Source organism: Phalacrocorax aristotelis, chromosome 10, assembly GCF_949628215.1.
Source record: "Phalacrocorax aristotelis chromosome 10, bGulAri2.1, whole genome shotgun sequence".
Classification (NCBI taxonomy): domain Eukaryota; kingdom Metazoa; phylum Chordata; class Aves; order Suliformes; family Phalacrocoracidae; genus Phalacrocorax; species Phalacrocorax aristotelis.
In genome coordinates, this window is record NC_134285.1 from 18,065,911 (window position 1) to 18,082,451 (window position 16,541).

General features: G+C 44.3%; 2 protein-coding genes across 6 annotated transcripts in view; both read left to right on the top strand.

The window, feature by feature from the left end:
• Positions 1 to 57: 57 nt before the first annotated feature.
• On the top strand, positions 58 to 2,460 carry HARBI1 (harbinger transposase derived 1). Its single transcript, XM_075105498.1, has 2 exons — positions 58 to 1,126; positions 1,696 to 2,460. The coding sequence occupies exons 1-2, from the start codon at positions 397 to 399 to the stop codon at positions 2,070 to 2,072; spliced, it is 1,107 nt and encodes a 368-aa protein (XP_074961599.1). The 5' UTR covers positions 58 to 396; the 3' UTR covers positions 2,073 to 2,460.
• A 2,817-nt stretch (positions 2,461 to 5,277) lies between these two features.
• The window catches only part of AMBRA1 (autophagy and beclin 1 regulator 1), a 152,728-nt gene continuing 141,464 nt past the window's right edge, over positions 5,278 to 16,541 (top strand). For 3 of the 5 annotated variants that reach the window (XM_075105471.1, XM_075105473.1, XM_075105474.1), the window contains exon 1: positions 5,284 to 5,407. The gene's annotated coding sequence lies outside the window, so the exon portion shown is untranslated. Of the gene's footprint in view, positions 5,408 to 11,883; positions 11,985 to 16,541 lie in introns of those variants that run through there. The other 2 variants (XM_075105475.1, XM_075105472.1) reach the window with 2 other exon arrangements.

The window sequence follows — 16,541 nt, forward strand, 5'->3', positions numbered from 1 at the left end:
AGGCAGCGCGGCGGCCGCGGGGGGCTCCGCGGGGAGACGGCTTGGAGGCGGCCGTAGGGCGGTGAGGGCCGGGTGGGCGCCGGGCGGGGGTCCGGAGGGGTGGTTCGGCTACCCCTCAGCCCACCGGGTCCGAGTACGGTCTCCGCCATCCCCGGTGTAGGACGCGGCCGGGCCGGCGGTGACTAGGGAGGGTCCCCGAGGGCGGGAAGCGGGGTGCTGTGGGGCCCAGCCCCATCCCTGACAGCACCGGGCCGGGCTGTCGGGGCCCCGCCAACCCCGCTCCGACCCCCGCACTTTTAAAAGCAGGTACAAAAAAGTAAAAGGATTTGTATAACCTGAACGGTAACGGAGTCTGACTGGTAAAAACCCACCCCGCGTCCCCTTTCTGTTTGGTTTATGCATGTGGAGGCTCTGGGGAGAGCGAGGGGCCCCAGAGGAACTCCCCAGCCGTTAGCCATGGCTGTACCTATTGCAGTTCTTGACTGTGACCTCTTGCTCTACGGCCGCGGACACAGGACTTTGGATCGCTTCAAGCTGGAGGATGTCACGGATGAGTATCTAGTATCCACATACGGCTTTCCCCGAGAGTTCATTTACTACTTGGTGGATCTCCTGGGAGCCAGTCTCTCCCGCCCTACGCAGCGGTCCAGGGCCATCAGTCCCGAGACACAGATACTTGCCGCCCTGGGTTTCTATACTTCTGGCTCCTTCCAGACCCGTATGGGGGATGCTATGGGCATCAGTCAAGCCTCCATGAGCCGCTGCGTCACCAATGTAACTGAGGCATTGGTAGAAAGGGCCTCACAGTTTATTCACTTTCCTGAGGATCAGCTTACTGTTCAGAGCCTGAAGGATGACTTTTATGGGTTGGCAGGCATGCCAGGAGTGCTGGGGGTGGTCGACTGCACCCACGTGGCAATCAAAGCGCCAAATGCTGAGGACCTGTCCTACGTGAACCGAAAGGGTCTCCATTCCCTGAACTGCCTGATGGTGTGTAATGCCAGAGGAGTCCTCCTGAGTGCAGAAACGCACTGGCCAGGCAGCCTGCCCGACTGCACGGTGTTACAGCAGGCAGCCCTGACGAGCCAATTTGAAGCTGAGCTACATAGAGATGGCTGGCTACTTGGTAAGGCAATTTTTCATTGTTGTTTTCTGCAGAAAGTCTATTTTATGTTGGCTCCTCTTTGAGTTTAGAGCCTCTGGGCACAAATGATACATTTACTGCCGATTGCTCTCCTGAAAATTCCTTGAGATTTGGAATTCAATTTGGAAAATCTCTTAGAAATCTAGAACAGTAACTGTGTCTTACACAGCCAGACTATTGCATGTATGGGTTTACATTCATTCTGTTAAGACCTTGTTTTCAGTATACTACACCTTTCTAAGCTCAACGATGCAATTTTGAATTCTATGTAGGGTCGTAGTCCAGCTGTCTTTCACTGTATTATGTAGAAAATGAATTCCCTTAAAACTCTTCTGCATTCATCCAGTATTTCTCTGTGTGAAACAGTATGTCTTTATTTTGTTGTTTGTCACATTTGTAAACCCGAGTTAGGTGTTTTCTCATGCCTTCTGTTTTAGCAACAGAAATAAGTTATTCTGTATCTGCAGTACCAGAAAACTGAGTGTGAAGAGCTGCAATCTGTGGTTAACTGTAGGTATGTAACCTGTCCTCCTCCTTTTCACTGCTAACAGGTGACAGCTCCTTCTCTCTCCGAACGTGGTTGATGACCCCTCTGCATATCCCTGAGACACCTGCAGAATATCGTTACAACATGGCGCATTCTGCCACTCACAATGTCATTGAGCGGACATTCAGAACCATTCGGTCGCGTTTCCGCTGCCTGGATGGGTCCAAAGGCACCCTGCAGTATTCTCCGGAGAAATCCAGCCACATCATTCTGGCCTGCTGCGTGCTCCATAACATCTCCCTGGAGCATGGGCTGGACGTGTGGTCTTCCCCGGCCACGGGACACACGGAACAACTGGAAGAAGAGTATGAGCAGATGGAATCAATGGACTCAGAAGCGTGTCGTATTCGTCAGGAGCTTTTACTTACTCATTTTAGCTAATGTTGTGACAGAGGAAAGATACACAGAGGAAACATGCCCTTTCCTTTCCTTTAAGCTTGAAAGGACTAAGCAGACATGAGATGAGGAGAAATTTTACTCTCTTCACTTCGGGCAGTATTCTGAACTTCTCTCCATCTCTCCAGAGATGCAATTTCATTGCCAAATTTTTACTGTTGTCATGCTTATAGACTCCCCTTTCATCTGATTTAGACAGCAATGACTAATGTGAGATCGGTGGAGAAACTTGGGAAATTGCCTTTAATAATTGTGAAAGAACTGTAAGCCTCACAGTATTTTACAAAGCAACAATTCTATGCCACTTTGTAACCCAAAACATTAAGGATTGATTTTGAAACAGTATTTCATGCAAATTAAAATTCCGTGCGGACTTGTGTCTACCTGAGTTTGTCAGCAGCAAAGCAAACATCTATCTTTTCATCCATGGGTATAAATTCTTGCTAAATACCGTTTCACAGGTTTTTACGTATTGCAACACCGAGCGATTCCTCTGAAAGTTGACAGCTGTGTTCTGGGAGGAGCCTGGCTTTTCACTGGGTACACACCTAGAAGGTTGAACGTTTCTTCTTTCCCAAACAGACTGGAGAAGACCTTAAGCTACGGTTGATTCTGTCAGTTATTTAACAGATACTGGGAAACGGGCTAGTGAGTGAGTGTAAGTCTCATTCTTGCTAGGGATGTCTGCCACAGCAGAAGGCATCAGTAACTACTCATCTTCTGGCTGAGTCACAAAAATGGAACCGACTGCAAAAGTTCTCTGCTTAGATCAGAGCTGAGGTATGGAAAGGCTGCTCTACCACTGCTGGCAATCTACCTGTTCAGTGGGAAAAGATGACTAATGCGCGCAGTTGTTGCTGGCACAGGACTGGAACGTTTCCTGGCAGCGTTCTCATTCCAAAAGATGCAAGTGTTTCCAAGGATGTCTTTAACAGCAGTGTGAGAAAATTTTGTTTCTTAGATTTTATTGTTTACTGGGCAGTAAATGAAACAAAAGTGGTAGGGAATGCAGAATGCTGCAGAAATGTAGCTACTTCAAGTAGCAGTGCAATCGTCTGGCATGGCAGGTCTCTGTTTCAGAGGAAATGAGCCTGGATTGTGCCCCCTGTTTGAAGAATAAGAAAGTGTGGGACACGTTCCACAAGTGTAGGATGCAGGTGTGGGATTAGATGTAGTTCTGTCAGGTTTGCAGTGGCAGCAAGCGTTTCTGATCTGGTAGAAAAACCAAGCGTGCTTTAGGATGTATAAGCAACACATTTTCATAAGTCTTGATGAGAACTGTAAGTATAAGCACCAAACTGAGGTGTAATCCTATTTTCTTTACACATCTTCCCGTGAAGTGTCATCTAAGAACTCTTGCTCACTGTGGCAAAAACCTGCTCCTTTTCACTGAGGAAGATGCAGACAAGCATTGTTTTCTTAAAAGAAAAAAGCATTTTTAAGATAAGGGTTGCTGCCATGTGTGGTGCTTGATGGCTCATAAGCATGTCTGATGGACTATGCTAAAAATATGGATCTTTAGACCTAAATGCCAGCAGAGAGTGAATGAGCTGTGTGGATGATGCTGACGTCAAGTGAGACTTGGACACATGTAGGTACAAACGCTGCCGCGTCATCGTGAGCTGGAGTTTCTCAACTTGCGCTATGAATAGCTCTTTTCAGCGCGTGCTGAGACCAGAGTGAACTCGAAAGTGGAGGCTTCTCCCAGAACACATTTGCTGCTGGGTCCTGTCTTCCTTCAGCCACTGTCACCTTTGGTAGAGTTTAATTTCAAAACTGATCCCAGGTTTGGGCAAAACCTGCATCAGGTTGCACCAGACAAGATGAATCCACACAACAAAAACTACTGTTCTTCCCTGAGTCAGATGTCAGTACCCTTCAGTTCACTTGGGAAACAGAACATCCTCATCTAGAGGCGAGCTTGCCTCATCTAATCCTAAGCAACTTCTTTCAAAAAGATTCATCTAGACTTTTTTCCCCTTGGGGTTTAGGCAATATTTAAATCTGACAGCTTGAGATGCTTGGGTTTTTAAATTTATTTTTCTTTTTTTTTGCTTTCCTGCTCCTCTGACTCTCACCTCACCTCGCCAGCTGCATTCTGGAGCACTTACAAATTTGTCAGAGGTTTGAAAAGTGAAGTCTACCCTGACCACAAAGATATCTGATAAACCTCAGACACCTGTTGGAGGATGACAGTGACTGGCTGCGCAAGGTATCACAGTTTCCACTTCTGGACTAAATTCCTTGTAAAATCTCATCACTGACCCTTTTCAGTTCTCCTTTAAAATATCCCCTTGAGGAATGTCTAGCTATGCTGCAGGCTGCTTTTGCTCCCTCCAACCCTCAGCATCACAGCAAACCTCAAGCCCTAAATTTCACCGCTCTGAGCCTTTTGCCTGTCTATTCCCCCCCCACCCCGATCTTGCTCACGTACTGGTGCCATTGCTCTGGCTTGCTCAGATTCTTCTGACAACCCAGTCCCTCCTGAGGCTCTCACGTTTCCAGTACGGGTGAGGCAGGAAGATCCAGCAGCTGGTACTGTGCCCTCCTTAGGGCTTCACCTCGCCGGGTGCCACTTGGCACCCTTGGGTGCCTTCGCTGTCCTTCACGGCGCTGGGGATTGATGTAGAACAGTAAATATTAACACTCTGCTATTTCAGGAAAAGAATCTTTCCGGTTATACCTCAGCTGACACCCTTATCTCCCTCTAAATGGGTTTCACTCCGATACCATCTATCTTTTCTTGCCTGTTTTTAATTACATTTTTTCCATCTCTCCATCAGTCTTGAGGGGGGGGAAAGACACACGAGAGGCGGAGACTGCACGAAATGGGGAGCAGGGCGCTGCCCCCCCCTTCCCACCCCCCCCGGTAACGGCGACCACCGGCGGGCAAGGCCCAGCCCCAGAGGGCTTCGCGGGGGTAGGCCGGGACTTGTCGCTTTTCCGTTGAGCAGGCGCCCGGTGGAGTGCGGCTGCTGGCTTCAGCCTCCACCGGGATGGTGGGGAGGCGACCGGGCCGCTACCGCCATCCGCCCCTCTCCGCGCTCGATTCATCACGCCTGCCCTCCGTCGCGTCGCTATCGCGCCGCGGTGGACGGGCTCTTCGCTCGACTGGCGCGGTCTAGCGGCGTTCTAGCTTCGGCTGCTCGGGCCTTGCTATCGCTCTCGGCGCCGCTCTAGCGGGTTCGGCTCGGCGCTCGGCTGGTTCGCCTGGCCGGAGCTTGGAGCGGCGGCGGCGACGGTCGAGCACCGGGGGTGGCTATTTCTTGGCCTGGCCCCGGCCCCGCTCTGCCCGCCCGGCCCCGGCTCTTCCGCATCAGGTAGGCTTCGGGCCTACGCGTTCGGCCCGGTTCCAGGCCAGGCCAGGCCGCGCCGCTGCTCTCCAAGCGGGCGGGCGGCCGGGTGCGGCCGTCCCCCCGGCGGCGCCCCGGAAGGCGGCGGGTACCGAGCGGAGCGGGGCCGGGGCTCTGTCGCTGCTGCCGCCGCCTTTGTTCGGGAGCTGCGGCCTAGCGGTGTGGCGGCGAGCGGGGAGGTGGCCGGAGGCCCGGTGGGTCCTGCTGCCCTGGGCCGCCCGCGGGCGAGATCCGCCGCCGGCCCCTCCAGCTGCCCAGAGGGGCCGGGGCCGGTAGCGGGCGGCAGGAAGCGGAGACCTCTGAGGGAAGAGGCTGCCGGGCCCCGGGGAGCTGCGCCGGTCGTCCGTCCCCTCCGCAAGGCCGGGTTTATTAAATCCGAGCTTAAGTGGGTGCCTTAAGCTTCCCTCCCCGTCCCCCCTTTCCTCCCGCTGCACCCCCACCTCCCCGGGTAAGGTCAGGCTGCGTTTGGAGAGGCTGATTTGAAATAATATGTGTTGTTGTTGGTGTTTTTCCGGCCGCAGCCGAATGAAAAGTGAGGTGAGGGTTGCCTTCTCTCTTCCTCCTTCTGTTTCTTATCGTGTGTTGCAGAATGCTCACTGTGTAAGTAGCATTTTGCATAAAACTCATTCGTATGTGCCCCTGGTACAAGGATGCCTGATGACCCCTTTCCTTGTGAGGGAGCGTACCTGCATAATTCACTAGCTCTAGAAACGGGTTTGTTTTCAGCTACGACATTCCTCTGGACAAGTCACAAATTTCTGTAGCATTAATTGAGTTTTTTGAGATTATTTCTGATCGTGTCGGTACCATGCTTTCCACTCGCTGTAGAAAGATACTTTTGCAACACAATTCCTGCACTAAAGCAGCATTTAATCTTCAAGAGATGTTTTGGGTAGTTATGTGTAGTTTTTCCCAATACATGCTATTACAGTATCGCTCTGTCTGAAGAGTCCAACTCAAGACTAGCTGTTGCCTAGGTGCAAGCTAGTCCTCAGGAAGATCAGCTGTATGAATGTAGAGTCCATGTAAATATGTTTAGGACGAGTGCTTGGTGCTGCTCCATTTTCTTCTCTGTCTGAAAGGTTCTTAGACCCTTATATAAAAACGCAACGTGTTTTTCTGTATTTGTCCTTGTTTACTGCTCCACCCGGCTTAGTGTCCTCTGCAAATGTCATCTGGCTTCTTCACCTTTGCCACTCCCATCCTCTTTCAAATTGCTAATGGGAATGTTAAAATGGGACCTAAGAATGACCTGATAGACTTACTGCCAAGCCATTACCGGCCTTTTTGATTTTTATTGTTGGGTCTGTTTTCAGAACGTGGTATGGGGTTAAATCCAGGCAGATTTGAATGCCTTATGGATGACGTGGGCAACAGTACCTGAAATTCTCTGCTACATTTAAAATCCTTGTTTGTGTTCTGAAAGGCTGCTGTAATGCTATTTCTAACATTCCTTACTCTCCAGTATAGCTTGCTCACTAGTTCTGTAGTCTGCGATTGGTGTTGCTGTAGCTAAATATTTGTTTTTAAATGGGTCCATTTATGTTCCGATGGTAACAAATGAGTATCCTGTACTCATCTGTGGATTTGTGGCAGTGTGGATGTTAAGAAGTACAGCAGGCCATTAGCATTTATATTTTTCCTGCTACTTGGAACGAAGAATATGTTTGGATCCAAATATCTGGACTTGCCTTTTCAGATTTAGCTGCTGGGGAGTTTACACAGAATGTTTACTTTTTACTGACAGATTCTTTTTAGTTTTCTTTCTTTCGCCCTTTTCTGAGTCATAACTGACCCTCTGGATTCCTGTTTGGTTGTTTCCTACTTTTCCATTTTCTGTGCAGCACTTTTAATTTTTACGCAGCTGTAATAACCAGTTATAAAGAAGACAAGCCTGCCAGTATCTCTGTGCCATAAGCAGGGGATTTGAATACTTATCTCTTTTTCATCATAATTTTAAATGAAACTTCTGGACAGTAACTTTAGTGTTTTTCATGCCGTGAGTTCAAGGCTTTTACAAAGTTATAATAACTTTAGTTATATTTATATACAAGTTCAACTTACTAGTACTATCAATACAGACAGCATTAAGGTACTTCCCCCCTCCCCCCGTTGAGTTTGTATTATTGGAGACCTGATAAAGAGCACAGCGCATGTTAATAGTTACCTTGTGTGCTTTGTGTTAGTAGCCCTGCGCTAACCTAGCAAGGAGGGTGATAGAAACAAAATATTAATGAGGTGAGGACAAAAGAATTGTGGTTTTCAAAAGCAAATAACGAGGTGATGCACAGTGGAAGAGGATTGATGTTAGAAATATTTTAACGGGAAGTTGTTAAATGATGTAGTAGTTGCTTGATCAAAGACCCATTGATTGGGTTGCTTAAAACAAGAGGACGCCTACTTGTCTGCCTCTCTGGATTTAACCTTGGCTGTTAAGAACTCTGACTAAGATTGTCTGGTAACTGTTTGTTGTGTCCAGCTTTTGTAAACTGTTTGTTGAAGGTGCAGAGATGATAAGGTGCCAGGCCTGAGCGTGGAGAGTCTTTGTCTTAATCTGTGTGATCGCAAGGATCTGCTTTGAACGTTCTTTGTGAGGTCTTTCGGGCTGTCCCGGCAGAGTGATTCCTGCTGCCTTCTTCCTGGTATGTAGCACTAATTCTCCACTCTGAGCAGCATAGAATTGCTGAGAGGAGTATCTGAGCCGTGTTCCAGACACCTTCCTCCCTCCCTGTATGTTTCTCCCTCAGTCTCAGTCCAAGGCCGAGAACGGAAAGGGTATCAAGAACTGGCTGTGTTTCTTTGTTCAGAATCTAAATCTTCTTTGTCTCCCACCTCTTCTTTGGTTCTCATACCTCTGTGCATGAAGACTTCAGCTTCTGTGTAGATCATTTTCGCTTTTTGGCTTGTTACCTTATTTGATTATTTCCATGCGAGCAGGAAGTTATATGAACTGCGTTTTTAAAAATATGTTCTTGCTTCCAGTTGCTGTTTCTTTGTGACTTGGATAAGGTGCATCCGGCTTAGGTGCATCCTTGAATGCTTTGTCTTCATCTTGTGGATACCTGACGCTGCTTCTGCTACTCTGTAATGTTGGTGCTCCCAAATTTCTCTTGCATGTATGATGTCACTAGGGGGCACTTTCTTGGCTGTGGCTCTTGGGCTTGAGGAACCTTGATGTGAATTTAATGTAAATATTAGGATTTTGAATTAAAAATGCCTTTACTTTCCTATCTAAATGAGAATCATTCTCTTAAGATGTTAATCTGAATTCTACATCACTCTCTTTGTCTTTCAATATTGCTCTGGTTCTTTCTTTTCTTTCTGTCCCTCATTTCCTGCTGCATACAGCTCTTAAAAAAAGATGCCGTGGTCTGAGTATGGAGTTGGGAAACCAACTCTTAATTTTCTGGATCTCAGTTCTGCTGTTTTGACTTATCTTCCAGCTTTGTGAAATTCTATTTATGCTCTTCCTATCTTCTGGATTGGAAGTAATCTCTCTCTTCTCAAAAATTAATTAAGTTTATATAGAGATGATAATAATAGTCATGAAAGTGCTTCATATCCTCATTGGTAAATGAAACTGTCAGAGTCCAGACACAGCTAATCACTTTTTATTTTTATTATTTCCCTTCCTACATTTACCATTCATTTTCTGACCTTTAGGAGTTGATATCTGCAAGTTTCTCCTTTACTTCCTCATCATTTTGCTGTAAATAACTAGCAGTTTAATGTACTGCTTTTGACTGAAAAGTTCTCTTAAGAGTATTAGAGCTCATTTAATCCAGACCAAGAAGACAAATTAAGATTCTAATGGTGATCAGCTCCTTGTTGCAGTTATATAGGGTCTTGAAATGGCAATGTACTATTGACATCTTTATAATGTAACTGATTTTCCTGAGCTGTTTGTAGTTTCAATTCAAAACATAGCATTGAAATTTTTAATCATGAAGCACTAATACAAGTTATTTTTCTTTAGCAGTCCTGTTCTGATATGTGGAAGCGCTTAGAGCTGTGGATACAACTTGGAGCAGTGTAATCTGGTCCATCTACAGAAGCTGTTCTTTGGAATTACTTTCCAAATCTCTCTGGCCTTAATCAAGGGAAAACTTCAGTTTACAGAATAATACTTTGGGGAGTATCTTTGAAACTTTGAAGACTAAAACCAGGGCCGTATAATGAAAGTGCCTTAATGGTATTAGTTTTGGATTTTGTTGTGTAGTTCCATCAGAAACTTATTTTCTTTCCTTTTAAGGCTTTTTTAGTGGTGTGTTTTTTTTTGTTTTTCATATTTAGGGGCACTTAGTTGAAGACTGGCTCTGTGCTCTAATGTCTCATGAACTTTCATGATTCTAGTGTCTTAAGCTGCTTTTTTTTTTTTTTGTAAAGCATAGTCAAGAACACAGAAGTAGAAGCAGAGCAAAATAATGGATTCTCATTTTGCTTTTTCATTGTTTTGATTAATCATGCTTAAGAAAATTGTTTGTTAAACCTTTGTGGACTATTTCTGATTGTGAGTTAGCCTTGTTTAAAGATTCCGGTGCAACACAACTTTATCTCCAATTTAACTTGGTTTCCAGTTTTCTGTTCATATAAATATTGCTGCAAGAAAATTTGATGTTGTCTCTATGCAAGATGTCTTCTGGGTGTTTTTGTTTGTTTTTATCCAAGAAGAGCTAGAACCTCTGAGAACAGTCGTAAAGCTTGTATGGAAGTACCACAAATAGAGTTAAGGGAAGACAAATCATGTGGTTTGAGGAAAATTCAAATATTTAGCTGGTGAGGTACATTGTTAGAAATTCACGTGGCCATGTTGTTTAATACTGAACATAATCGCCTTCCTCCAACACTTGTCTTAGGTTTTGATTGTGGAACTATTCTGGATATGAGTCATGTCACCCTTTTTTTACTGATTTTGTTGTTATAGCATTGTTCAAATTCCAGTGCTACATAGTTCGATTACTTACCGAACTAGGTTTGTCTGAGTTGTCTTGTTTATTTAGCTGAGTTGATGCAGTCCAAAGAGGGCAAATCAGCGTTTTGGTTTTGCATAAACTTTTTTCTTTTTTGCTCAGTTTTTCAGGTGGAGACATTAAAAGGGTTAGCAGGAATGGCATGACACTTGGTATGAATTGAATCCATATTTTAAATAAAACTGCAAGTAGAATTCAGGCTTTCTGTCTGGGTTAGCGTTTCTGGGGCTTCTTCCATGGTGGTGTTCTGTGCAATTTAGGAAGGTGTTGGCATTGTAATCTGTATTGCAGAGGAGGGGAAAAATTTGGAGTGTAAACATGGAAGGGAACTAGAAAGTCGCTGGAGCAATGTGATTACTCACATATGTAATGTTTCAGGCATCATCTGGTTTGTTCTTGGAGATCTGCTGTCTATGGGTCTCGGAACCAGGTGTTATTGCTTTACCAATGTCCTGGTTTCAGCTGGGATAGAGTTAAACTTCTTCGTAGTAGCTAGTATGAGACTGTGTTTTGGATTTTTGCTGGAAACAGCGGTGATAATGCGGAGATGTTTTGGCTGTTGCTAAGTCGCGCTTACACTGGTCAAGGACTTTTTCAGCTCCCCGTGCTCTGCCGGGGGCACAAGGAGCTGGGAGGGGGCACAGCCGGGACAGCTGACCCCAGCTGACCAACGGGATATTCCATACCATATGACGTTATGCTCAGTATATAAAGCTGGGGAAGAAGGAGGAAGGGGGGGACGCTTGGAGTGATGGCATTTGTCTTCCCAAGTCACCGTTACGTGTGATGGAGCCCTGCTCTCCTGGGGATGGCTGAGCACCTGCCTGCCCGTGGGAAGGGGTGAATGAATTCCTTGGTTTGCTTTGCTTCTGTGTGCAGCTTTTGCTTTACCTGTTAAACTGTCTTTATCTCAACCCATGAGTTGCCTCACGTTTACTCTTTTGATTCTCTCCCCCGTCCCAGCAGGGGGGAGTGAGCGAGCGGCTGCGTGGGGCTGGGTTGCTGACTGGGGCTAAACCACGACAACCAAGGAAGCTCTTGTAGAAGAAGGAGCAGCTCTGTAGGCTGTAGTCATTGGCAAGACAATCTCTGTCTTCAGTACGTGCAATGTGTTCTTCTTTGCCCTTTTGAGCTCCTGAAAGACATAGGGGTCTTGATAAAGCAATTTGCCTCAAAATGAAACTGCGTAAAATACAAGGGAAACTGATTTGTTGTAGAAAATACTTTGAGGAAACTGCATGTCTTGTGTCTGCAGCCTATGTGAAGATCACTGGCAATGAAGATAAAGTATTTGGGCTGTACCACTGCATATGCTGTTTTCATGCCTGTCTGATGATCTTCTGATTGTTCTTGGAGAACCCATCCACATATGCAATGGTGGGAATGCTAAATTATTACTAACATTTATTTAATGCAATAAAAATATTGTTGAACTCTGTAATTTCTTGCAGATATTCAAAGCCTGAGATGCTGCAGTTTAATTTGGAATAAATGAAATGGCATGCTTTATTGTTAGTGCTGAATACTTTGCTTAAGAACAGACATTTTGAAAACAGAAGTTACTGACATACAAGGTAGGTAGGCCCACAGCCGGAGCTGGGATAGTTCAGGGTGCTAATAATCTGATTCTCTCTTTTTTTGAGACAGGTTTGCTTGTGTTTTTGCAGGTCAGTGACATGCCTCATTATTCACAATGGTTTTGGTTTTGTTCTGGTTTTTTTTCCACATCTGTGTTCTTTTAATATGAAGTATACAGCTTGCACTAACCTATGTGGACCATATCCACTTTACAGACAATGCATTCTGGAAGTCTTAAAACCTGTAAAAGAGACTTTGAGACAGAAACTACCAGCACGTGCTTTTCCCCTCTCTGATCTTTTCTACGGAAGCTTATACATGCATTCTCTCTGTGGATCCCAGATTGAAAAGCCAGAGGCAGCTTTTGTATTTCACTTAACGTTGCCTCTTTCTTCATCAGTCACTTGAGACCTCTTTGGGTAGCAAAATTGTCTGAAATTATTCGGATATTTGTATCTTTTGGATAGAACTGTTATAAGTAGCATTTACTGATTGCAGCGTTGTTTTCTTTTCTTTTTAAACATGGGTAGAGCTGTTTACGCTGTTTCTGTTTGCACACATCAGGAAAGGCTTTTAGTGTTGGGCTCAGCACGCATCCAAGAAGTTCTTTGGAGGAGTAATGGATTTGTAGTCTAAGAGCTGAAGGCCACATGGAGTAACTTTTTTTTCCCCCCAATGGAGGATTGAGTAACATGAAGTAATACTCTGATATTGTTCTTTGTATCAAAGCCAGCTGTGCTCCCAGAATGGTGGTAGTGGAATCTCCACAAAATTAATAGTGCCAAAGATGCTGGAGAGGTGGGGCATGTTAAGAGATGGGACCATCATCTCTGTAAAGTGCTGAAGTTTTGAACTGGGATGGTAAAGCATTGTGTAATGCATAAAATATCTTGACATCCTTTTTATGTGCCATTTGGATGTGCTGCTTTTTATTCCTCTTCTCTCCCTACCCTTTTGTCAGTGTTTTCATGGGGTCCTGTACCCCTATGAAGTATTATGAATTTGCTGCTTTAGTTTCCTTTTCTAGAGGTTCAGCATCTGTAGAAGTGACAGTTACAAGTGAGTTTATATTGCTCTGAGGCTGGGAATTCTTAAGGCCTCTTCGAGGACAGCTGGCGCAGAGCAAATATAAGGCTTGGGCTGTGTAATGCTCTTTCCAAAACTGTTCACAGCCCAGCGTGCTGTCCTGAAATGCCCTGAATGGAGAAAACTGTTAAGGAAACAAAGGTGCCAATTATAGAAAAATTTCTGACTCTCTACTTGCAGAATTTCTGTGGTGCCCTGGACCACATCCAGGGCATCAGCTAATCTTCCAGTTGTTGGACTCCACTTTTGGTCATCCTGATTAAAGAAAAAAAACCCAAACCCAACAAAAACCACAAACCCTCTAAAAAACTCCCAACAACAAGAAGAAATCCCTGAGCAGTTCCTTGTTTTGGTGGTCAGCTGTTATGCCATGTGATAACATGGGTATTTGTAATAGAAGCCATTAAGGAATCAGTCCACCACTTGCCGGGACAGTTTTGATCCAGTGAGCTGCACGTTTTCTTTATGCCAAGGCCTGAGAAGTATTCTCAAACCCACTGTGTTTTACTTCAGCTTGGTAGTCAGATGGCTACTGAGTAGCTATGAATAGGTTTGTACTTCCATGGTTTATCTGCTAATGGTGTTTATGCTGTTAACATGCCGTCATTATTCGGCTTCTTCTATTTGAGCAGAATGTTTGGATTTGGTGGGTATCGTTACTTGATTAGAGAAAGAACTTGCTCCTTTAAAAAAAAAAACCACCAACAACCCCAAAACAACAAAAAAGTCTGAAGTGTTGCCAGAGTGTGTCACCAGCTAGTGGAGAGCAGTTACTTTATTCAGGCTAATTCAGATAAAGGAGTAAACTTCCCCTCCCGGGGCATTGATAAAGCTTGGCCCCCAAGGGGATCCAGGTTAACACTGGAGAGCCAGCCCCACTCAAGAGGGATTCATTCAGCATTTTCTGAAGAGATCCCAGCTTTTAAAAACGTGGAGCAGGTTAGCAGGGTGAGGCATTCAAGCGCTGAGTTTGTTTTGTTTTCTTTTCAAATGGGACAAAGAGGTGAGTCGGAAGAAGCTGAAAAAACCAGGGACAGTCCCTGAGGGGAAGACATTGAGTTCAAACATGCTCAGGAGGCTGACATATGAAATGTTAGTTATAGCCAAATTAGTTCAAGAAATTAGTATGCATCTGCAAAGATTTAGATAAACTGTCTTAAGGTAGGTGGTACTTAGTTTTATATGGCAAAGATGACTTGGTCTTTCAAGGAGGTGAATACAAGAGGTTTGCTGACTGCAGGTGTAAGTGTTATCTGTCTCTTTATTTTACAGTACATAAACTTGCCTGTGGCATAAACAAACAGAAAGGTGTTTGTTAAACCTCTTGATTTCCTTGTTGCTATTGTACTTCAGGGAACACTAGCCTGTCTGATAGGACTGAAATGTTCCCAAGTTGTCAGAGCTTGTTCTTTCTCATGAGTAGTTGGGTTATCCTGCTTTTAAATTATCAGGATCTCTTAAGTTATTTAGGTTGTTTGTCCTTTATGGTTATTGAAAGGCTATTCCAAAGCTTAATGTTTGGGTTTTCTTCAAACTTCCAGCTTATTCCAGCTGCAAGTCTGGTCTTCCATTTGTGTCAGGTTTATATGTTTGTTCTTGGGTTGCTGTAGTTCTTACTCCTTGAATGCACCCCTATAGAATATTCAGCTACTGATTTCTTAATTTAGCTAGATGAGACTGGCCTTACAGTTTCCTCCTGTAAAATAGGCTTTTTATTGCCTGTATCATTCTGAGCTGCCCTTCCCATCACGCTGCTCACCATCTGAATCCAGTGATTTCTGAACATGGGTGACTGGTGCTGTTTGCAGAATCCAGATGAGGATTTGTTAGCATTTAGTGAAAAAAGGCTTTTAGTTTAGTGATTCCTGTATTATGCTGTGCTTTTGACTATATCTACTCCAGTTATCCTTGGTTTAGCTTTTTGTGTCTGGGGTTTTTTAATCTGCATAGTTGCTTTTAAGAAGTTGCAGCATGACGTCTTTAGTTTTTGTGTTGCTTTCCAGTAAGGCTTTTATTTTGTAGAATAACTCCTACCTAATGTTTGGCTGACATTGCAGATTCTCGAAAGAAGGCTTATGTTACACTGCGGAGTTCAGCTTCTCTAAAATAGATGATCCCCATGCTGTTCGCATTAAGCATCAGGGAATTTCCAGCTAGCTTGAATTTTTGTGGTGAATTTCTTTTCTAGGAAGATGGATACCTTTACTTGTTCATCCCTTCAGTACCCTTTATTGTACTTTTACAAATGAAAACTGCTCTGCTTTATTAGAACTCATTTTCCTGGCTTATCTCTTCAGACAGCTCCTCCCTGTAAGCAGCAGCTGTCTTATATCATCTTGTTCAGGAGTTTTTCCTCCCACTCTCCCTAAAAAAAAAAAAAAAAACCAAAAAGAAAGGTTTGCTAATGACTGTTCTGAGTTCTGTCACTTAACAATTCATCTCTTCTTGTGTACGTGATCTTTTTCCTCCTGTATATGTGTGTTTTGCTTTTTTAAGTTGCTGATTCCTTCTCTATTGAGTATTGATGGTTTTGTTCAGAGTGACGTGAACTGAGGAGGATTTGTCTTTAGACTTTTACATTCTAAAGAGATGACAGAGTAGCATGCGCACTCTGCCGGGATCAAAAGGCAATAGCATTGCAGTGATGTTTCTTGGTTTATGTATTCTAAGAAACTTCTTGTTTCTGGATAGCTTTTGGTGGCAAACCCCAATGTGTGAGACCATTCAAAAGCTGTGTAACTTTGTTGCCATTAGAGTCGCTATATTTAGCTCTTTCAAAAAATTAACTTTTTTTCCCTAGAAAACCTGTATTAATGCTTTCCTTAGCAGCTCAAAGTGTACAAAAACCATTAATCTTTGCCACTGTGCATTACTTGGGTGAACTGTTCTAAGAGTAATGTAGATGAAAAGATGATGTGCAGACAGGTGAAATGAATCATCTTGATGGAGTTGGCCAAGATGCTGCTGCAGTGTAAGGTTTTGGTCTGATACATGGTTGTTTTTGTACCTTGTAAGCTATTGTGATGGAGTTGGAAGTAATTTGGACTTGAGGTCTATCAATTGCCTGGCCTTTGCAGCAATAATAATTACTATTACTGAAATTTGAATAATTCCCTGGAGACTCCTCTATCATATAGTCAATTTTTAAACACTATTCCTCTAGCCATTGGTCACCCTTCCCAGATAAGACCTAAATCTTCAAGGTGTAAGACTCTCTTCCTAAATCTTTGTTCTTTATTACATAGCACAAGAGGTGGAGGGAAGGGAAGGAGTTTCAAGGCCAATTTTTTCTCTTAGGCGTGGTATGCCTAGTGCTTATGTACAAGAAAAGGGCTGGATGCTTTCAAAAACCTTTCAAAGCAATTGTTGGCTGCAGAAATATCTAAATTGGGCCTCAATAGTGGAAGAAGGTAGCAAAGGTTGTGGGAGAGGATAGGTTTTTCTCTTAAATCTAGTCTTTTGGGATT

What these genes read in the sequence shown, in the direction of transcription:
- HARBI1 (XM_075105498.1), top strand. Translation starts at nt 397, where the DNA reads ATGCATGTGGAGGCTCTGGGGAGAGCGAGGGGCCCCAGAGGAACTCCC. An exon ending in TAGAGATGGCTGGCTACTTG is followed by an intron (nt 1,127 to 1,695) that starts GTAAGGCAATTT and finishes CACTGCTAACAG; the next exon opens with GTGACAGCTCCTTCTCTCTC.